General features: G+C 38.7%; 1 protein-coding gene across 5 annotated transcripts in view; it reads right to left on the minus strand.

Moving 5' to 3' along the window:
• prpf39 (PRP39 pre-mRNA processing factor 39 homolog (yeast)) overlaps positions 1-23,811 on the minus strand; it is a 50,328-nt gene that overhangs the window by 13,095 nt on the left and 13,422 nt on the right. For all 5 annotated transcript variants that reach the window (XR_005946271.1, XR_005946272.1, XM_041214328.1 and 2 more), the window contains exons 5-10: positions 22,682-22,849; positions 21,810-21,972; positions 9,045-9,152; positions 4,777-4,941; positions 1,353-1,479; positions 861-1,129 (exon numbers count right to left, since the gene is read on the minus strand). Coding sequence is in view for 3 of the 5 variants with exons in the window: in XM_041214328.1 (XP_041070262.1) it covers positions 861-1,129; positions 1,353-1,479; positions 4,777-4,941; positions 9,045-9,152; positions 21,810-21,972; positions 22,682-22,849 (1,000 nt within the window). In the remaining 2 variants the exon portion in view is untranslated. The remainder of the gene's footprint in view (positions 1-860; positions 1,130-1,352; positions 1,480-4,776; positions 4,942-9,044; positions 9,153-21,809; positions 21,973-22,681; positions 22,850-23,811) is intronic.

A 23,811-nucleotide genomic window follows, 5' to 3' on the forward strand; every position in this document is an offset into this window, starting at 1 on the left:
TAATACATTTGTCTTAAAATCATATTTATAACATTTGAATTGTACTTCACACTTCTTTTGTTACTCCGGCTAACAATTCAACATTGTACCAAACAACCTAAAAAGGCCAAGACCAACCCTGCTGGGTTTAAAATGTACATGGTCTTCCTCACTGAACTGGAGGTGAGGAGATGTTAATATGAGGGAGGGGAGGACTGGGGAAATGGATAAAAGAATATAAAGTTAACCAAAAGAAGCTTCAAATCTGCCCACCCCCACCTTTCTGTTAGAGAAGTAACTTAGAAGTGGAACTATTGATCCCACCCCATAAAAAGCTGATGAAAGCAAAAAAACTGGTTGCCCACATAATCCAACTGATGAAATTGAATTACAGAAATGTTAAACACTGAATCAATTACAATGGCTCCATTAAATAACAGTGCAGAACTAATTATATTAAGTTTAAGAAAGAAAATTACATGCAATGTTTTGCCTTTTTTGCTGCCACTCTTATTGGTGAAACAGCCTCTGAGAATATAGAGCATAGCTCAATTAGCAAAAGAGGTTGAATGTACGCAGCTGCTTTTGAAAGTGATTCTGTAACTGCAAATGATTTCAGTATTTTTCACTTGGATTTGGTAAAGCAGCTTAGGATGCACCTTGTGATCCAATGCAACTTCAGCTCACAATTATAAAGCTAATTAAAATCAATATTACACACTATTTTAATATAGAATGGTTAAAAGATATGACAATGTTAATAACATGCTGCTCCTTAACCACTCCAGAACTGAAAATATGCTTTTCTGCTTTACAAGCTTGGCTCACAGAAGTCACTGTTTTAATGCTGAACTTTATATTTGAAATAATTTCCATCCTACCTGATCAATGTCTATGGCTTCCACTAAAACCTTCCTAGCCCTAGGAAGGCTCTTCTCTACTTTGAATAAAAGACGAGCCAACTTCACAGCATAGAAAGATGCTTCACTAGGCGTTTTGCTGTTTTTAATAGCATCTTGTAGCAGAAACTCCGCTTCATCTATATTTCCATGGCGGCGTTCTAGGCTCACTCGTCTTAAGCGGACCATGGCTAACCCAGGCACAGATCCTTCGAGTGTTTTAAGAATTCTTCTTGCTTCATTAATGTTCCCTGGAACAGAAATTACGAAGTAAAAACAATTCGAAGTGAATAAAATATTTCATTTATAATGATTGTTATAATTATGCCTGGGAACTGATAACTGCGATCACCACGAGTGTTGTTAGCCCCACTTTAAGTCTTTACAAATCTACATCAATTCATCACAACAAGGATTTATATCAAATGCAATTAAGCAGATTCAGACTTATTTAGATGATTTACAGTAGCTTACCTTGCTGTTCCTCAAAAGCTGCCCAAAGTAAGTGTACCATTGGTTTCTTTGAGAGGTGAACTGTACATGCTCTACTGTACACATGTCGCACACCTTCATCACTGTGGCTTTCCATGAATTTAGCATACTGAAATTAAATACATAAACAACATTCATTCTGATTCAAGCTGAGATATAGTACCATCATCAAGCAGGTTATAGATTGGTAAATAATTTTAACTCAGATTTAGATGTTAATTGTACATCAATTGTGTTTAATTAAATGCAGGTGGAAAGCATTAATTGGGGTTTCATTTGAGCACAAATAGAGAAACTTCCTAAAACAGGCGTGTGGTTGAGTTAGGTGAGTAAAGATTGGGTCCAGTACTATCCTTCACTATCTGGAATAGAACATTAGATGTTTTTGAACAATGAGATAAAAGTAAATGATAGCACTGATGTTCAAATGATACAGTTCATCTGATTTAACTTCACTGCTAAGATCGAGTTTTGGAAAGGAAGACAGAATTTTTTGTACTTTGGGGGCAAACATGTTAAAAATCATAACTTGAATGACCTAAACGACTGATAAAGTCATTAAAAGGAGAGAATGATACAATCTATAGATTTTAAACTATAGAAGATAGGGGAGGGAGAGGGAGTGAGTGGAGTAGGTGGAGTAAAAAAAGGTCAGGGATAGGTGGGAGCTCAAGAGAGATTTGACAAAGATGTCATGGACACAAGGCAAAGGGAGTGCTAATGGTGGTGTTAGAAACTAAAGGAGGTGCCAATAGTGGCATAAAAGGTAAGATAGCAGAATGCATTAATAGCAGAACAAGGGTCAGTGCTCAGGTCCTACTCAGGCCCTCTTCCACAAGTCTTTTTCTGGTACATTGATGACCATATCGGTGCCGCTTCACGCTCTCATCCGGACCTGGAAACTTCTTTAAATCAATTTTGCCTCCAATTTCCATCCCTCTCATGTTCACATGGTCCATCTCCAACACTTTCCTTCCTTGACTTCTCTGTCCCCATATCTGGTGACAGTCTGTCCACCGACTCCTATAGCTACCTAGACTGCAGCTCTTCACATCCTGCTTCCTGTAAGGACTCCATTCCATTCTTCCAGTTCCTCTGTCGCATCTGTTCTGATGCTACCTTCCAAAATGGTGCTTCTGACATGTCTTCCTTTCTCCTGAGCTGAGGATCCTCCTGCCCACCCACCAGTTGACAGGGCCCTCAACCGCATCTGACCTCTCTCTCTCACACCTTTGCCTTCACCCCTTTCCCTCCATCTCAGAACCATGATAGGGCTCCTCTTGCTCTCATTTTTCACCCCACCAGCCGCTGCCTTCAAAGGATCATTGTCTGTCATTTCTGTCAACTCCAGCATGATGCCACCACCAAACACATGTTCCCCTCACCTCCCCTGTCAGCATTCCGTAGGGGGCCTGGTCCACTCCTCCATTTCCCCCAACACCTCAAACCCTTCCCACAGCACCTTCTCATGCAATCACAGAAGATATAACATCTGCCCTTTACCTCCTGCCTCTTCACTGTCCAAGGGCTCAAGCACTCCTTTCAGGTTAAGCAGTGATTCACTTGCACCTCATTCAATTTTGTCTACTATATTCACCTCTAACAATGCAGTCTCCTCTACATTGGGAAGGCTAAATACAGACTGGGTGATTGCTTTCCAGAACACCTTTGCTCAGTATGCAAGCATGACTCCAACCTTCCTGTCGCTTGCCATCTCAATTCACCATCTTGCTCTCATGCTCACATTTCCATCCTTGGCCTGCTGCAATGTTCCAGTGAAGCCCAACTCAAACTGGAGGAACAGTACCTCATCTTTTGATTAGGTACTTTACAACCTTCTGGACTTAACATCAAGTTCAACAACTTCAGACCATGAACTCTCTCCTCCATCTTGATCCCCCTTTTAAACCAATTTTTCATTCCCCAACCCCACAGGGCCACTGTCACTTGTTCTTATGCTTTGCTTTCACAGAGCACTGACCCTTGTTCTGCTATTAACACATATCTTACCTTTACACCACCAATAGCACCTTCTTTAATCTTTAACATTACCATTAACATTCCTTTTGTCTTGTGTCCTTGACATCTTTGTCAAATCTCTCCTGAGCTCCCACCTATGTCTGACCTATTTTGCTCCACCCTCCCCTCTCCAAAGCATAAAATCCATCACATTTCTCTTTCTTTTCAGCTCTGGTGAAGAGTCATATGGACTTGAGCATTAACTCTTCTTCTCTCCACAGATGCTGCCAGGTCTGCTGGGTTTTTCCAGCAATTTTTGTTTTTATTTCAGATTGCCAGCATCCACTGTATTTTACTTTATTATGATTGTCATGAAGAGATATTGTGTATAATGTTATTGGAAATCATTAAATTGGAATTGTAGTAAGGTCTGTGTCTATGTGTGTTTTAATTGGATTAAAGCCAGCTAATCTGGGTGCTTTGATGTATAGTAGTTTTGAAATGTTAATTAGATAAATGTAAGGAAGTTAAAAAGTGTAAATTTGCATTTGTTGAATAAAGCATTCAAGAACAAGTGTAAAATCTTGCTCCTAGCTGGAAGATGCCAAGCAATCTATTTATATTACTAATAAAATTGGAGGAATGAAAGGATTATTGTTAGGAGGTAAAACTAAAAAACCTAGTAATACAAAAGAAAAATTTACATTCAAAGGAAAAGCTAGGCATAAACAGAAAGGAGTTTGTGTGTGTAGGTCAGAGGCATTTAAGATCTAACCAGCCTGTAAGCCTACAACTGTGTCTGCAAAGGAACCAAATTGAAAGGAACCTCATTTAAAATTCAAAAGGTTAAATATTCTTTGCCTAGCGTCTGTTTAAAATCTATGGGTTACTGTTGCCTTGGTGAAGATTTACCTGGGAGTGATTAATTTGAGGATTTGTTTAAAAGTTATTTTGGTAGCAATTTGTAGACATGTGTATGTGTTTAATTTGCTGTTAAATTAATAAATGTTTAATTTAGTTTTATATAAAAACCTTGAGGTGCAGTGGTCTTATTCCTGAATTCAGATGTGAATCTCAAACATACCAATTGAAAGTCATTCAAGTTTCCCTCTGAGATTTAAACAACTCAGCTTTTATCAATTGTTTTGTCACAACAATGATACAATCTATGATACTTCCAATGACACAATAAGTGCATTTAAACACCCTGCCAACCTTAGCCTTTGAGGAAATTCAAGACAGCTGAGATCAAATCAACTTCGTGCCAGTATTCAGCGTCCAACACCAACTAGGGTCATAGCTTTTGGGTCACCCTTGAAGATTATTTTTAAGTCTTATTACAGTCTAAAACAATGATCCAAACAGATAGTATAATCTATAGACTCAGGTCTTTGTTCTGTACATAATACTTCAAAAATGCACCCGTTATGCAAGGTTCATCACTTGCCTTTATCCAGAAGTCTTCATAAAGGGCACAAGCAACAAGGCACCTCTCAAACAAAACCACCACACGTTCAAGGGTTCCATTTTCTATCTCAAAGTCAAGATAATCTTTCCAGTTTTTAAGCTGTACTTTTTCCAATGGCTTCACATGGAAGTAAGGTCGTTTAATCTATCATAGAAGGCAAATAAATTATACAAAAAAACCTTACCAGCATACAATGTAGACCTTGTCTTTCTACATGAAAAAAATTAAATCACATAATACTGTTTTTTTTTTGTGGTGCATTCAGCATGCCAAGTCCACAATGGTATTTTCCTCTACAGATGTCTAATTCCATCTTCTTGATAATTTTCCATATATTTTAATAATTCCCTTTTTAAAATAATTATCTAATTCCTTTAAAAAGAATTTATGGACAGTTAATTGTTTGGTGACAGAATTCTACATCCAGAACTATTTTTTAATAACCCCATTAAAATTGTTAGTTTCTAGCTGATCAATGTACAAGGGAAACAATCTATGCTATCATAACCATTCCTAATTTTGAAAACCACCACAGATAACATTTTAATATTCACAGTTCTAGTGAAAAAACCCCGAACTGAGAACATTTTTTTTCACAACTGTAATTTACCATGCATCCCTGCTAATTCTATATTGCACTTTTTCCACCACTTTCATATTATTATGAAATGGTCTTAAGTTAGTCATCAGCATCAAAAAAAAAATCAGGACTTGGCAATTTAATACATCAGCCTTGGCTCAGTGGTAGCACTCGCCTATGAGTTTGAAAGTGGTAGATTCATGCACCACTTGAGAAATTAGGCTGCAGCGCTGAAGTGTTGCATTGTTGGAGGTATAGTCTTTCAGAGAGGATAGTAAATTAAGGCCACATCTGCCCTCAGATCAATGTAAAGGATTCCACAGCACTGTTCAAGGAGGGGAATTGTCTTGCTAATATTTATTCTTCTGCCAACGCCCAAAACGCATGACCTGGTCATTTATGCTGTTTGCGACGAACTGGCTGATGTGTTTCCTGCATTGAAATAGTGACTACACTTCAAAAATACTTCTCATTAGTCATAAAGCATCTTGGGACGTCCTAGGATTGTGAAAGGTGCTACTGAAATACAGATTTTTTTTTTTATTTACAGTTTAATTCAAAATTCAGTGCAAAGAAAACTGAATTAGTACACTTTTCTCAATTGTAGTCTAAGAATTTCTACAAGATCAACAGTAGTTCTATTCTTTTCTACCCCATGCTTCCAGATACAAAAAGATTGTTTTTATAATGGCTTTAATTGCGCTGCCATCTTTAAACCTGGGTTTATCTGCATATAATTTAAAAATCTTGTAATTTAAGGTGCATTGCCTTTCCCTATGCTTCTAAAATAAATCAGTCCACATTTTTATTTTTAATCTGCATCTACTAGATATCTACCAATCCAGCTAGCATAGTTTTTGACAATCCCTCTGATGTTTGGTATCACCAGAAAATTATGATAATACTCCAAGTTTCTAGGTCCAGATCATACATAAATTAAGAATGGGATCCTATACTAATACCTATAGAGCACCATCTATCCAACGAAAGAGGCTTCCTTTTGCCTTCTGGCCTTTACCTACCTTTGCACCCATGTAGCTTAATTCTCCTCAATTCTTGGAGTCATTGTCTTTAACAAGTTTCTAATTTGGTGCTTATTCAAATGTAGTAATAAAATTTACATAAACCACTTCCAAAGCATTGTTTAATAATTTATTTCTCAAAAAGTATTATTTAAGGGACCTTAAATATGACATGCTATTTAGAAATCTGTGCAGATTGGCCCTCAAACTCCTGTTTCTTCAAATGTTTACTACTTTTATCCGATATAGACTAGTGGTTAACAAACAACTAAAGCAAACTAAATGAGCTATAATCTCCACACTCCATCTGTCTTGGTGTCTGAAGTGAGAAAGTCACATATACTCTCCAGAATTATTTCATTTGCACACAACTCTGGGAAAATTCTCATCAGAGCCCCTGCAATTTCTTCAAATGCAGAAACCCAAATCACTTTTTGCATAACCAGAGCTTTGTCACAATAATGCTTAAAAATTGCAGAGTCTATTTCACCTTTCGGCAATTTTTCCTAGTTAAAATTGCTGCTGCCTTGTTATCAGCTTCTCTGTAATAATGAATAAGTGAAGCATACTAAATGCAACAATGCAATGAATGGAATTACAACTGCAATTAAAACATTTTAAAAAAGTGAGGCAAGTGAATTACATGTGGTCTGAAATAGCTCATTTCATTTTAAGCCAGAAGGATCAACGATACAGGAAATGGATTGATTGCACGTTGCTTTTAAGAACACGTGGCAAAGTGTTCTGAAGAACAACTCTATTCAATGAAAGGGGAGAAGGATAAACCAATAAGTAGAGGTCAGTCAGCCTGCCTATTAGTAGTGGGAAAGCTACTAAAGATCATGGTCAAGGACAAAAAAAAAAAATCAATTCTCACTAGGACAAACATGGATTAATGAAGAACAGTAAGCACAGATTTATCAAAGGCAAACCACATGGCAAACCATAGTAACCTAACTATATTACTTCATTAAAGTACTTAGAACATTGATGAAGGTAGTGATTGGGATGTTGTATGAACAAACTTTAAAAAGGCAGTTGATAATACACTTATTCAGATAATAAAAACCCATGAGAGTAAAGGGAAGGTATAAATTGGGTATATAATTGTGTAAGGGATAGGAGGCAGAGAGATGTTTTATGACTGGACAATAGTATGTAGCAGGGATGCATACCCCGTGGATGCATACACACACCCTGTATCCGAGTCTGCCGATAAAGCCAATCTTGTAGTGTGTGGAGCAGTAGGAATCCCAATGCATATAAAAACCAGTGAAGGAAGGTTTGCAGTAAACAGTGATATAGAACCCATTAGCAGATTTCTCAACTAGCACGTCAAAGAAAGGGCGCTCATTAGACTGCTCCATTTCAAAGGTGAATTTTAACTCTGGATGCAGCATATTAAGGTGTGTAAGGAAATGCTTACAAGATATACTGATGTGGCGTAAATGTCAATGGCTTCCTTGAGCGGCACATTAGTAAACAATCATGCTTGTAAAAGTCAGAACACAACATCTAATGTTAGATGTGATTCTGAGATTGGGCATCATTTGCTGAACAATCCAGAGTGTGCTAAGAATTACACTAACAACCAATTTAAAATTCAATCGGGTTTGCAATGTAGCTCCCTTATGAATATATGTGGCTTCTAGCAAGCATATGTAGGGACTTGTCCCTCGCAGGCAAAAGGAATAGGTCCAGACGTTGCACCTTTTTTGAATAAACAAAACCATGGGGGAAACAATAGCTTCCTAGCCCGTTCACCATGGCAATGTATCAACCAATCAGAGCTGACTGGCCAACCACATAGCCCTTTTTCTCATGCAGTATAAATTCTTGTTCCCTTTGAAATTTGGCATTCGTGCGTCTGTCCTGATGAGTACAAGATGAAAAGCTTCAACAGCATCTCCTTTTTCAGTAAGACTGCAATACATTTTCCAAGTTTGTGGATGATACATGTGGAACATGGTAAACAGTGAGCAGGATTGCAGATTTCAGCAGGACAGACACATGGCAAATGCAATTTAATGCAGACAAGGATGAGGTTGCGTGCTTTTTGTGAGGAACATGGGGACTCCATAAAATCTAAATGATGCTAATTTGAGGCAGTGCAAATACAGGGGTAGCTAGGGGCACATATTCACACACCTTTGAAAGTGGCAGGGCAAGCTGGGAAGGCCTATGGGATACTTGGCTTTGTAAATGGGGTATTGAATACATAAACTTAAACAAGGGTGTTATGCTAAAACTTCATAAAATCACTGGTTAGACCTCAAATGGAGTAGTGTACATAATTCTAGACACCATACTTTAGGAAGGAGATGAAGGCCTTTCAGAAGGGACATAGTGGTTTACCATGGTGATACTCGAAATGAGGAACTTCAGTTATGTAGAGAGATTGGAGGAGCTGGGATTGTCCCCCTTGCAAAATTCTAACGGCAAACTCAAGCAGCTTGTAAATACTAAGTCCAAAATAGATGGGCTATTTCAAAGACTTGAATTCTTTTATAACTTCAGGGAAACAAAATATACATTTTGGCTCAAGCTCATGACTATACTGTGCAATTATAAATCTTGCATACAAATGGAATACTACAGGTTTTCTTTTACAGAATTTTCGCACCAAATTTCCTTTTAATACTTACCCCTTCCTCAAAAATCCATCGTCTGCTAACTTCATTCTCATTATGATTATATGTTTCCTGACGAACTTCAATTATTCTATGACGCATATTCTCTATTTCAGAAACAATCTGGAAGAACAAGAATGTCAAATCCTCACCAGATACAAAGTGATAACAAAGGAAACGAATCTGGGTGAAACCAAATAAAAAAAGTTAATTAAAAAGGAAGTAAATAATTCAACATCCCAACAAATAGACATGAAATATGAAGACGGCTTTAACAGTATTAATGGGCTACTGGATAGCTGTTTTATGGCCAACATGAGTACGATGGGAAGATTGCCCTCATTCTGTCTCATAAATCTTTCCATATTTTTTTGGAATGTGCAAGTGTGCGTGCCAGTGAGACAGAAAGAAATTAGAACGTGTGAACATGAACAACGGGCGTGGACAAAAAAGACAGAACACAAAGCAAGAGGAAAGACAGAGACATATTAATTGAAAAAGAGATAAAGAAGATCAAAGGAAATAGCTAGAAAGAAAGTAGAAAGAGAAAAAAGACAAGGAAAGAAAATCAAATAGAAAAAAAGAGTGCCAAAAAGTAATAAAAAAAAGAGAATATGTAGAATGACTACCAATCAAAAGAAAGCAAGGTAGAGAGAGATAAAGTGAACAGTGTAAAGTGAAAAGAAAGAGGAACAGTTAAGTAGGAAGAGTGAGAAGGAGAGATTATAAAAAAAGGGAAACTAAAAGAGGGAAAGAAAGTGTGATAGAGCAAAGAGTAATACAGGGTAGAGTGGGATCAAGGTACAGCTATCCCTTGTTTAGCGCATCTGTTCCTGAAAAACAGCGCATGAAAAGAAAACACACTAAACAAAATGGATTTTGCCATAAGAAAACAGTAAAATCTTTATTATCCTGCACACGCAGGGAACAGGTGGTACCAGTTAATTAATATTGTTAGTTAACAGAGTTCAATTTACCAATGGAATACAATGCAGTACCTGTAGCCATAAACTAATAGGCAAGTACTTGAAGTAAAGAACATTATTCTTTTTACTTTTAATTGACAGCAGTACATTAAAACATAAATTAAAGTATAAAATAAATATAGTATGGGTTCCAGATAGCTTCATAGTTTTTGGTTGGCAAAGTGATGATTTGCATTACGGGAACATCAGAAATATTGGTTAATAGAGAATTTCGGATAACACGAAGTTTATTGTACTGTTTATTTTCCTGCCCTGAACAGAATGCTGCCCATTACCTTCCTTCCTGCTCAAATGCACCCATACCGGACATAAGTACAATCTTAAAAAATCTGAATGGCATCTGATTCAACATATCACAAAGGAAGCCTCCAGAAATCTTCCATGTGGGTGGTGGTGGTGGTGGGGAGAGAGAGAGAGAGAATATACTCAAAGTGGCTGGCAGACCTGATCCGGCAGAGTCAGTTTGAGCTGGGGAACTGGGCTAACATTTGGCTACTGCAGAGTTTGCACTGAGACTTGGTGGTGGACATAGCCTGGGTCTGAACAGTCTCTCAGAGTACCTCCACCAGGACAGCCTGACTAGATCCTGGTTGCTCACCATTGCCACACATATCCACTTCGATCACACAGGCAGCCTGCACCATTTGGAGATCATGGCTGTGCACTGAGCCAAGGCTGAGGCATGGTCCTGGGGATGGTGAACTGGTTGAGGAAGTGCAAGGTTTAACAGGAAACCAGAGCACAGCTTGGGGTCTAGCAGATACAGAGTGAAGACCATGTGGCCCAGTCAGCTACTGGAGGATAGGGATATCAGCAGCCAGAGAGACTGGCAGTTTACCATGCACTGTACAGTATTTTACAAAAATTCAGGTAGTTGTGAAAACTGAAAGTGTCGAATCTGAAAATAAATTTTGGCACACTGAATGCATGCACAGTAATAACTCATCAACCAAACTAACTCAAAAGTTGAACTTGTGGCTGGTGTGCTATTTGGGAAAGTTACCTAAAAGGGGGATATCTGTACAGCAAGAGACAGAAAATGTGAAAGACAGAAATAGAAAAAGGTAGAAGAGAAAAATATGGCAAGGGTATAAGAAAGCGGGAGTGACCAATAGAGAGAAAAAGAGGAGATTTAGAGCATGAGATAGAGGGATGAAACAAAGAAAAACAGAACAGACAAAACAAGAAAGAAAAACAAACATTTGAAGAACACACCAGTATTCCTCTTCAATTCAATGTTTGACTCTTGATTACAATACCACTATGCCTGTTGCTGACGTACTACATTTCATAATGCTTTATGTTCTGGTTCCCTTATAAACAGCACTACCACCAGTCTTTGCAAAGCAAGTAATTTTTTTTTTTATAACAAACCAGAGAAGAGATTTTGGCTTGATCTTTTGGTTAGGGATAAAGTATGTTTGTAGATTTTCTCCTGTATAATTGCATAACATTTCTGAGGAAGGAGTTCATTCTTAAACTGAACGTGCATGTAGACTAACTCTTTCACCTATGAAGGATGAATTCAAATAACAGCAGGTATACAATTACAAAAAGCCAGGAATATGAAATAAAAACAGAAAAAGAAACAGAAGAGATGCTACATTTCAGTGTTACTGGAACCAAGACATTTTTCATTATTTTTGATTGGACAAGTTAGCTAGCAGCAGTCACAATATTCATTCTATTCCTTTCACCTTCCAAATAGTTTCAAACTAATTATTGTTGTTGAAAGTGAGGAAATTGCATGCAAAAACAGCATCATAAAATCCAATGGGCAATACTAAATCATGAAGCAAACCCATACATTACTTGAAAAAGAAATCCTTTATACTTATGTTGATCAAGCTATAAATTTACTTAGAGAGCCCAAATCTTCACGATAACTTGTATAAATCTCAAATACTGCCCTTAAGCCTGTGCTTATGTGGGTGGGTGAAAAGAAAGGGAACAAAAGCACTCCACTCCTAGGGAAAGGAATTGGGGCATGAAAAACAAAGAAAAACACAGCTTCACTAAATAATTTCTTTCTGCATTGTGTCATGAGGCTAGAGACAACAGGCCAACACATCTTCAAGTTAACCTTGGTGACTACAGGTGTATGAGCAGGAAAGTCTATTTCCATAGCATAATAAAGAGAACTCCTGGCAACAGCTGCATCTGGGGGAAAGAGCTCCTCAGCCAGCAGTAGATGTAAAACTCTTCCATTGATCGTGTGTGTAGCTTTTGTACTGATACAGAAGTGAGGCTAACTGCAACAAGTTCATGTTCCTGCCAAAAACATGAAAGTATGGTTTAAGTATTAATCATTGTTCTCAGAGTTCAGCCTTGGCTCTTTGGTAGTACTCTCACCAGTCACAGCATATGAAGTCAAGGTCCCCTCCAGAGATGAATATTCTTGTTTAGGCTGGTATTTTGGTCCAATATTTATCCCCAACTAAAGTAAATCAGATCATACAGTCAATCATAGTAAGACCTTGCTGTGCCTGAATTAGCTGCCAGGTTTACATATGAACATACGAATGAGGAGTAGGCGGCTGGGCCATTCAATAAGATCATAGCTGATCAAATTGTGCCTCAGCACCAGCTTCCCTCCTACCCCGATAAGCTTTCATCCCCTTGCTCATCAAGATTCAACCTACCTTTGTCTTAAAAATATTCAGAGACTCTGCTTCCACCATCTTTTGAAGAAGAGTTCCAAAGACTCTAAACTCTCAAAAATTTCTCCTCATCTGTCTTAAGTGGGTTTATTTTTTAGAGTGATCCCTAGTTCTAGATTCTCCCACAACAGAAATGTCCTCTCCACATCCATCCTGTCAAGAGCCCTCAGGATTTTGTATGTTTCAATCAAGTCGCCTTACTCTTCTAAACTTCAGCAGATACAAGCCTAGCCTCATGAAACAACTCACCCATTCCAGTTATTAGTCTCGCAAACCTTCTCTGAACTGCTTCCAATACACTTACATCCTTTCTTAAATAAAGAAAACAATACTGTACACAGTACTCCAGATGTGGTCTCACCAGTGTCCTGTAAAACTGAAGCAAAACCCCCCCTACTTTTGTTTAAATTCTTCTTGCAATAAAGGTTAACATTCCATTAGCTTTCCTAATTACTTGCTGTACCTAGATACAAGCCTTTTGTGGTTCATGTACTAGGACACATGGATCCCTCCGAATCTGAGCTCTGCAATTGCTATTTGAGATAATATGCTTCTTTTTCATTTTCCTGCCAAAGTGGACAATTTCACATTTTCCCACATTATATTCCATTTGCCAGATCTTTGCCCATTCACAACCTATTTATCCCCCTTTGTAGTCTTCACATATGTCAGCTTCATATCTTACTTTGCTACCTTTGTGTCATCAGCAAATTTAGCAACCATACCTTTGGTCCCTTCACCCAAGTCATGTATATAAATTGTAAAACGTTGAGGCCCCAGCACTGATCTGTGGCACACCACTCATTGCATCTTGCAAACCAGAAAAAGACCTATTTATGCCTACTCTGCTTCCTGTTAGCTAGCCAATCTTCTATCCATGCCATTATGTTAGCCCCTAAACCATGAGCTTTTATTTTTCACAATAACCTTTGATGTGGCACCTTATCAAAAGCCTTCTGAAAATCTAAGTGCATCCACCGGTTCCCCTTTATCCACGGTATATGTTACTTCTTCAAAGAGTGCCCAGAAATTGATTAAACATGACTTCCCTTCCACAAAACCATGTGGACTCTACCTGATTACCCTGAATTTTACCAAGTGCCCTGCTATAGCATATCTAATAGCTTCTAACAATTTCCCTATGACATATGTTAAGCTAACTGACCTGTAGTTTCCTGCTTTCTTTGTGTCTCCCTTTCTGAATAAAAGGAGTTACATTCACTATTTATCAATCTAATGGAACCTTCCCCAGATCTCAGGAATTTTGGAAAATTAAAACCAACACATCAACTACCTCACCAGCCACTTTTTTTTTTAAGACCCTAGGATGAAGTCCATCAGGACTGATGGACTTGTCACAGCTCCAACAATTTGCTCAGTAGCACTTCTCTGGTGATTGTAATTTTCTTGAGTTCCTCTCTCCCTTCCATTTCCTGATTTAGCTATTTTTAGGATGTTACTTATATCTTCTGTCATGAAGATTGATGCAAAATACCTGTTCAGTCCATTTGCCATCTTCTTATTTTCCATTAATTCCCCAGAATCACTTTCTATACGACCAACACTCACTTTAACTCTAAGAAACTCTTACTGTCTTTATATTTCTAGCTAGCTTAGTCTCGTACTCTAATTTTTCCTTCATCTTTTGCTTTTTCAAAAAATATTCTGTCCAATCTTCTGCCCTGCCACCCATCTTTGTGCAATTACATGCTTTTTCTTTAAGTTTGATACTATCTTTAACTTTTTTAGTTAACCACTGATGGCGGGTCTTCCCCTTGGAATTTCTCTCATTGGAATGCATCTGTGTATTCTGAAATATCCCCTTAAATGCCTGCCACTGCATCTCTAGTGACCTATCCCTTAACTAATTTGCCAGTTTACGTTAGTTAGCTCTGCTTTCATGCCCTCATAAGTACCCTTATTTAAGTTTAAAACACTAGTCTTACTCCCTCAAACTGATTGTAAAATTCAATCATATTATGATTGCTGCTACCTAGGGGCACCTTCACAAGTTTATCAATTAATCCTATCTCTACTCAATACTCTCTGGTTGGCACCAGAACATGCTGTTCTAAGAAACTAGCCCAAGAACATTCTATGAATTCCTCATCTAGGCTACCTTTACTCATCCGATTTTTCCAGTCTAGATGTAGATTAAAATCCCATGATTTTCACTGTACCTTTCTGACAAGCTCCCGTTATTTCTTTCTTTATACCACATCCTACCATATGATTACTGTTAAAGGGCCTGTACACCACACCAACAAGCAACTTCTTGCCTTTGTCATTTCTCTACATTGCAACAAAGTCTTGATTTCAAAAGCACATTGGCTGATATTGGACATTATGCAGTTATAAAAAAGGTGCTATATGAATGCACAGATGGATTGCCAGCCTACATTTCTTAGAGTAAGATAACCTACTCTCTACTGAAATCTTTCTCCCTATGCAAAGACATTCTCACCTTCACCCAGTTTGCGTGGCTTTCAAGTGTATAAAATCCATGTACAAATGTCACCACACTGAAGAGGCGCTAGCAGAACAGATAACAGTATTTTTAAAAGCAACAATTTTTTTTTAACTGCTTACTCTTAAGAATGATTCATTGCTAACTTTATTATAGAAATTGTAATACCAGGAACAGAAAACAAGCCACAGAGTTCACTTACTGTTGCCTGTAAATGGACCCAACACTTCCTGGTACTTTCTCTTTTAATATATTTAAAAAAATCTTTAATATCCCCTGCAGATAACAGCAAAATTCTCATTTCTTTTTGCATTTATTACTTTCTTGTATTCTTTTGCTGTTTTTGATAGCTCTCCCAATCCACAAAATTTCCACTTTTCATTACAATTTGCAAGCTTTTTAAACTTGATACTGTCTCTTGCCTTATTTGTCAACCATGATAGTTTAACAAGATGAGCCTTTGCCTTTTAGAAACTGGTTTGCACAAATACTTATGAAAAACGTATCCATTAAAAGTTCAGCTAATTACTGCAGTCAAATTATTTCTGATTTCTTCAAAAATTGTCATACTTGAATTTGATATTATTAAGAAGGAGATAAGAAAGACAAGCCACATTTTTAAATTTAATTATATTGTAGTTACTGTTTGCAAAACATTCCTTAACAGTAGATTCTTGAATTCTAGTTTGTTACTGAGCCTAAATCCAGAATAGCCCTCTGTAAAACTGTCCCAAATAGTTTCTAAAAAATTAGCTGCCTTTATTATTTGAATTGCCTACTTCTCCCAAACTGTGAGAATTAAAATCTCTTATTATAACCACAGTGACTTCCGAGCTTCTGGGCATCGTTATCGTAAATGGGGACAGCAAAAATAATGGATCTGAACTTTGTGGGGTGGCAGAGTTGTATTACCACTCTGCTTCTAGTTACTTAAATGGAAATCCAGCCACTCCTTTCTTGCCCAACCTTGCAGGAACTATGTAGGACAGCACGCTCCTGAGGCCTTCAGTCGAGGGTTTGAGAGTTGGAGGTAAGGAAGCCACTAGCTAAGCAGTTAAGTTTAAAGGTCCAGCCATTGAGGAGCCAGGGAGAAACACCACAGCCACCAACTGCCCCACTCACCAAATCCCCAGGTAAAAATTGCCCTGGAAAACTTCCCCAGGAAGTTCAAACTTCCATTGGTCAATTGCCCTGCAACCGAAGCCATCCAAAAGTACGATCTAAATTGCAAATTTTGGATGGTTCCAACTGTCTTGCAGTAATAGTTACCCAGGTAAAGTTTGAAGAATTAAAACTAGTTCTAACTCCTGGGTAACTATAGTATAGACCACCGACTCCCCCTCCCCACCATGGGACTCCCCCAAAGGACTCGCCAGATCACCTGACCTCCCCCACCGCACCCCCCGGCAATGGACTGATTTCCCTCCACCCATCCCCCCCATCTATCCACCCACTTACCACCTGACCCCAGATCTCTCTCTCTCTCTTCTCCCCCCCCCGCCACTTACCTTACAAACATACCTTCCCCCTGGCTTCTTGAAGTGGCTGGACCTTTAATTTTACCCACCTAGCTGCTGTAAAAAGGGGCATGGCTTCTTTACCTCCAACTCCCCAGCCCTCGACTGAACGTGCTGCCCTACAGACTTCCCGCCAGGCCTGAGTCAAAAGATTAGGCGAGAAAGGAGCAGCTGGATTTCTAGGGACATAACTAGGAGCAGATTTGCAATAGGAATCTGATTGCCACCCCACAAAGTTCAGGCCCATTATTTTGGCTTCTTGCTTTCTTGGTTACATATTTATGCATCTCCCTCCATCACATCCTACCCATTACCATTAGGTGGTTGGCAGAACAACTTCTATTACAGTCGTGCAACCTTTGTTTTTCCTCAACTCTACTAATGCTTCTATTGCCTGCTCGCTTCATCAAAGTCCCTTCTTTCAATTCGCTCAATATTTGTACTCCCATCCTTTCCCAATTTCCCCCTCCTTTCTAGAGATCTGTAGCCTGCAATATTTTCTTAATTATGCTCAGATAGTAGCCAGGTCAGTTTAAGCCCAATATGTGCTTATAACTCACTTATTTACATTGCGTACATTCCTGTACAGAACCCTATCTGGGTAAGTATCCTCACTCTTCCCACAAGTCCTGCAGATTTAAAAAAAAATCTTTCCAATGGGGTGCAGGCATTGCTGGCAAGGCCAGCATTTGTTGCCCATCTCTAAATGCCCCAAGGTAGTGGTGGTGAGCTGCCTTCTCGAATCCCTGCAATCCCTCTGGTGCAGGTGCACCCACAGTGCTGTTTGGGAGTTCCAGAATTTTAATCCAGTGACAGTAAAGGAGCAGTGATATAGCTCCAAGATAGTATATGGTTCAGAGGCAATCTTGCAGATGGTGATGTTCCCATGCATCTGTGCCTCTGTCTTTCTAGGTGGTAGAAGCTGTGGATTTGGATGGTGCTGCCAAAGGAGGCTTCACAGTGCATCTTGTACATGGTACATACAGTTGCCACTGTGATCCGGTAATGGAGGGAGTGAATGTTTAATTATGGACAGGGTGCCGATCAAGAAGGCTACTTTTCCCAGGATAGTTTTGAGCTTCGAGTGTTGTTGGAGCTGCACTCATCCAGGCAAGTGGAAAGGCATCTCCTGGACTTGTGCCTTGTGTTGCCCATTCTTAGGCAGATTTTTGGAAGCCAGGAAATATGAGTTGCTCACATCAAAATTCAGCACCTCTGAGCTGCTCTTGCAGTCACAGTATTTATATAGCTGGTTCAGTTCAGTTTCTGGTCAATGGTAACCCCCAGGATGTTGATAGTGGGGGATTCAATGATGGTAATCCCACTGAATGTCAAGGGGAGATGTTTAGATTCTCCCTTGTTGGAGATGGTCATTTGGTCAATGCCTGGCACTTGTGGGGCACAAACATTACTAGTCATGTTGGCTCAAATCAAAATGTGGTCCAGGTCTTGCTGTATATAGAAATGGATTGCTTCAGTATGAGGAATTGTGAAAGGTACCAAACATGCTCAAATGGTACTGTTCAGGCTTTTTCCCTTCCACTTCCCTGTCTCAACCCCGAACCCATCACAACTATCACCCGCCAACTAGTTAATATCATTCTTACTGTCCTAAACTCTCCAGTTTAGGGGAAGGCCATCCCGATATGTTCAGCCATCCCTGGTCCCAGAATCTGAATTTTTCCCTCTACACCATCCTTCCAGCTGAGCATTATCAATGCTAGCCTTTATCTTTATCCACTCCAGAGTGTAATCTAGAGTTCAACACCCTGATGATTCACCTCCTGAATTTAGAATTTGGCTCCTTGAAAGCTCCTTGTAGAATGCTGAACCTACTCCTATTTATGTCATTGGTTTGCACATGAGCCACAGCCTCAAGCTGCTCATCCTCTCATTTCAGTATCTTTTATATTAGCTCCATAATGTCCTGAACCTGATACCAGGAAAGCAGCGTGTCATTCAGGCCCCATAAAAGAAACTCCACCCCACCCAGCCCTTTTAGATGGTAGGCTTCACTTGCATAGTGTCCCCCATGGAAATAGGCAGTTGTTCTTGGAATTTTGGAATTCTATTGGTGTCTATTTTGGAGTGGTGTTCACAAGCCAGTTCACTCCATTTACAGTGCTAAATCTAGTTCCCTTGTCCTGGCAGCAGAGTAGTGGGTTTGTTTTCATGCGTCTGTCACATGGACATGGGAGCCAGATTTAGTACAGCACACACAAAAAGTTGGCTGACAGACATAGGTCAAGCTGAACAAAATTAATGGCAGGATGAACTAGAAGTGCACTTAAATGAATCTCCTCTTCATCAACTATCAAACCAGAAACTTTAAACTTATTGTACCTTCCTGTACCACAGCCTTACTAAATACAGACCCACAATGATGTACTGTAAATGACCAATGGGACCCTTGTGATTCTCAGCATCCAATCAATCCAATGCACTACATTATTTGTTATATAGACTGCACTGTAATTGAACCATAATAGAAAGACCAAGATGCTGCTACATGTAAACTGACATGACAAGCCACAACTGTGTTGATATAGCCTCCCTAGAAAAATTAGGTTACAGAATTTTCAATATTAGATTTCCTGTAATAGAATGCATTATACTGTATAATGTACTATTTCGCTGAACTGGAGTTGTGTTCTTTTGAAACAAAATCTTATTGTTAAACAAGCTAAGCTTAGAACAGAATTTAAGTGTGCAACCAAGAAACTTTGCCTATTGGGCTGTAGTTAGTTTTAACTACAGCTCAAAAGCCTCAGCTTTGCAACTGTAATGGTGCAAGAAATGTGTGACATCAGTGTGCACATATAGATAATTTTTAATTTATTAACTAGTTTACCCCCGTAGCATTGTTAATGGTGAGCTGGAGGATTCACTGTTTTCTAACTATGCTACACTGCAATGTAGCATTAATGTTTCATTAGGGCAACTGAATAAGTCAAATAATTATTTTAGTTACATTGTACTGTAGAGCATTTACTGGCCTTTTGGGAATGATTTCTGAGATTCTAGAAAAAAAAAATTAAAAAAAGATTCTGCAATCTGAAAGCAGGGGGACAAAGAGGAGGATTGTGGATCTAGATGTTATAGCTGGAACATATTGTCTGGCAGCAATAGCCTGTCTGAAATCAACAGCCTGTCAATATTTTCTCAGAATTTAGCAATTTCATGAAGGATCCCAAAATTCCATCAGACTGTGCAGAAGGTGGTGGTTCAAGAAAATGGTTCACCATTACCTTTTCAAGGGCAATTGGGATGCAACAAAAATTGTCCTCGCCAGTGATGCTCACCTCCAATGAAAGAATAAGTATTAGCATAAAAATATTAGCCAGGGGATTCCCCACAACTGTTGATAGGGCCCTCAGTTGTGTCCAGCCCATTTCCTGAACTTCTGCCCTCAGTCCTTCTCCTCCCTCCCAGGGACATGATAGGTGTCCTCACTTTCCACCCTACCAGCCCCCCTATAAAAAGGAAAATTCTTCGCTATTTCTGCCACCTCCAAATAAGTTTTCCCCTCCCATCTGCATGCTGAAGGGACCATTCCCTCCCCAACACCCCCTGGTCTACTCCTCCATCAGCCCCAACACCTCATCCCCTGCCCACAGCAAATTACACCACAATTGCAGGAGGTGTAATGCCTGCCCTTTTACCTCCACTCTCCTCACTGTCCAAGGCCCTAAATACCCCTTTTAGGTGGAGCAGCAATTTACTTGTACCTCTTTCAATTTTGTCTACTGCATTCGCCGCTCACAATGTGATCTCCTCTACACAGAGGCCAAACACAGACTGGGTGATTGTTTTGCAGAATGTCCGTGCTTTGTAGAACATCTCTGCTCAGTGCGTAAGCATAACTTCAACCTTCCAGTCGCTTGCCTTTTCAATTCACCATCTTGCTCTCATGCTTGCATTTCTGTACTCGGGCTGCTGCAGTGTTCCAGCGAAGCCCAACACAAGCTGGAGGAACAGCACCTCATCTTCCAATTAGGCACTTTACAGCCTTCTGGACTCAACATTGAGTTCAACAACTTCAGACCATGAACTCTTTCCTCCATTTTACCCTCTCTCCCACAAAGTGTCAGTTTGCATGTTATTTTCATGTTTTTGCTTTCGGACAGAACTGACCTTTATTCTGCTATTAACAACTACTCTGGACCAATGTTTTGTTTCTTTACTACACCATTACCACTCCCTTTGCCTTTGGTTGCAAAACTTGTATTTGATTTCCTGCCCGCCACCAACCTTCTCTTTTGTTCCATCTGATCCCTTCCCCCTTTTTCAACAGCATAAAACCCTTCACTTTTCTACCTCTCTTCAGTTCCAAGGAGGAGTCATATTGGACTCGAAACGTTAACTCTGTTTCTCTCTCCATGGATGCTGTCAGACCTGAGCTTTTCCAGCACTTTGTTTTGATTTCAGATCTCCAACACCTGTAGTACTTTACTTTTATAATAATATTAGCATATTGTCTTGAGACATCAGATATGTAGAGTTAGGTTCGAGGGCCCTAGAAAGTAGCAGCAACTGGAAGTATGGCAGCACTGGAACACAGAGTTCTTAAATTGGTGATGGATTCCCAAAGGAGTGCAAGGCTCAGGAAGCACTGGAAATAAGCATCTTGGGTGTGGTAACTGTGGAGATATAGAATTTTTAAGTCTGAAAGAACTGGGTACTGGGCTTGTGGAGTCTGATAGCTGTAGAAGAATGGAAGAAATGTGGAGAACCGAGGCGAAACACATAGCTACTTAGATACCCATGAACTAGGGTTGTTGGTGTTCCCAGCTCAAAAGACTTTATATTGATAGACACAAAAGCCATTAGATATAGAGCAGACATTATTAACATGAACAGGCTAAACTTTTCAAAATCCCCAATTATATCATTTGCAGGAACATTTTAGCTGAAGTGGACTATTATGTTTATGTTCTGAAGAGTCATACAAACTTGAAACGTGAACTCTGTTCTCTCTCCAGGGGTGCTACCAGACCCGCTGAGTTTTTCCAGCATTTTCTGTTTTTATTATGTTTATGTGCTTTGAAATGCATAAAAATCACAAAATATATTTTTGCTTTAGCTAAAACATGTAATTTATATGCAGCTCATGTTATCCAAACATAAAATTTGTATATAGTCTGTTTTACCTGTGCAGGATCATTTATATCAATTCCAGCTGCTAGATCATTTCCTGGAGTACCATCATTATCAAAACGTTCATTTGTGGATGCCAGCTCTTGACGTAGTTTAATAAAATCCCCTGAAGAGATTATATCTTTAGGCAAATGATTCTGAACATGATCTTTGAACCTGAAAAACAGTAGAATTATTCATACTTCATGTAATATCACACATTAATGAGCCTTTTATTACCAGACAAAGAGTTAGGAAAGAAAATTCCAGTTTATAATACAAAATATTGGGATACACTATTGGAATTTTCCTACCCTGAAGATTCAGTTTATTGAGAATTTCACATTTAATCCTTTGTTGACTGTAGTAGAATTTCTGCACAAAAATAAAAATAAACTATTACAATTGTTAATTTACTACGAATATGGAGAATTTAAAAAATATTCCAAGGTTCAGCACAATTTTTGAATTTCATTTTGTATTGATTTTTGCAGAAGTTATTGGTCAGGAAACAGGGTATTTTAAAAGTTGAGAATGGTATTAAGTATGGAACATTCAGACACTCACAAACTGCCCAAAAAATGCAACAATGTCTGCAACAATAGAATTCCTAACATTGATAAATTACAATGTACAGACATTATACAATATGGAATCTGTGAGCCAACTTCCTTAACTCCACTTACTTGACAAAAACATAAGCTTTCTCACTATACCTATCCATCTTTAATTTTCTTTCTATTTCTACTTTTTTTTGTATTTTCTAGGGTCAGTTTCTATCTCCATTCCTCAAAACATAGGACAAGAATTTCAACAGCAAGACAAGAATTGAAGCATTAACATAAATGTGAAAAAATTGTTTTCCATTTTGATTCTTCGAGCTTACCTTTGGAAGTGATGACTGTAAAGCTGTGTTGGAATACCAATAATCCGATCGTAAATTGCCGTCACCTCTTCCAAATTTCCCCTGTCATTTTCCCAGTTGATGTAAGTTTCCCAAAGTCTATCCGAGCGGAAATCAGTCCCTGCAGCTAACACAGCATGTTCAAATACACTGTAGGAATGTGGAAAAAAAAAAGTTTGTCATTGCAGCCTGGAGTTTTCAGCGTAAAGATCATGAAATTTTAACTGCAAATTAAAATTGTGATTTTGTGCTCTAGGTTTAAGAATTGAGCTAGAAGCAGGCCCTGCCCACAACCCCAGAGCGAATCAATCACCGCTGACAGTTTCTGTTAATTGTGCTCTTTTACATGCCTTCAAATAGGCTATTAAAACTAAGGTGGATCTTTTTAGATCTAGGACACAAATTGGCATGTTTTGAAATTTCAGAATGAAATCTTTTAAAAAAAAAATTAAGGAACTGACTACTTATACCTCAATCTAATTCAAAAATAATTTTGCATATTTTTAAAAAAAGTCACTTTCAGCAATTTAAAACCATAGGTGGTGATATGATTTTCAGTTGTACCAAATTTTACCAAGTCACTCTACATAAATTATCTTTTTTTAAAAAAGTAGTAATTTTAAAAATATATATTTTAAAATGCTGCCCAGTTGGGATAGCTCACAGCAGATTGTATGTTCAACAATAAGCAAAGACATTTGAAATAAAAACAGAAAATGCTGGAAAAACTCAGTAGGTCTGGCAGCATCTGTGGAGACATAGAGTTAATGTTTTGAATCCTATGACTCTTCATCAGCATTTTGTTTTTATTTCAGATTTCCAGTATCCACAGTATTTTGCTTTTAAGCAAAGATGTTTGACTGCAGATTCAGTTTTGATTTGGTTGTCTCTTCTGTACAAGTAGTTCAACAGCTGCCTAGAGCCAAGGTTTTGCATCAGATCTTTCCCGACTTAAAGTTGCTATTGTGGTCATTTTCAAATACATACATGCTACTTTGTGATTGGTGCAAATTACATTCACGCGACAGTGCTCTTTCAAATTTGAAGTCAGAAGAAGAACCTTCCTGGTCTCTATTTGAAATCTCTTGAGACAGCATACAATCTCAAGAAGC

This window comes from Carcharodon carcharias, chromosome 20 (assembly GCF_017639515.1).
Source record: "Carcharodon carcharias isolate sCarCar2 chromosome 20, sCarCar2.pri, whole genome shotgun sequence".
In the NCBI taxonomy this organism is placed as follows: Eukaryota; Metazoa; Chordata; class Chondrichthyes; order Lamniformes; family Lamnidae; genus Carcharodon; species Carcharodon carcharias.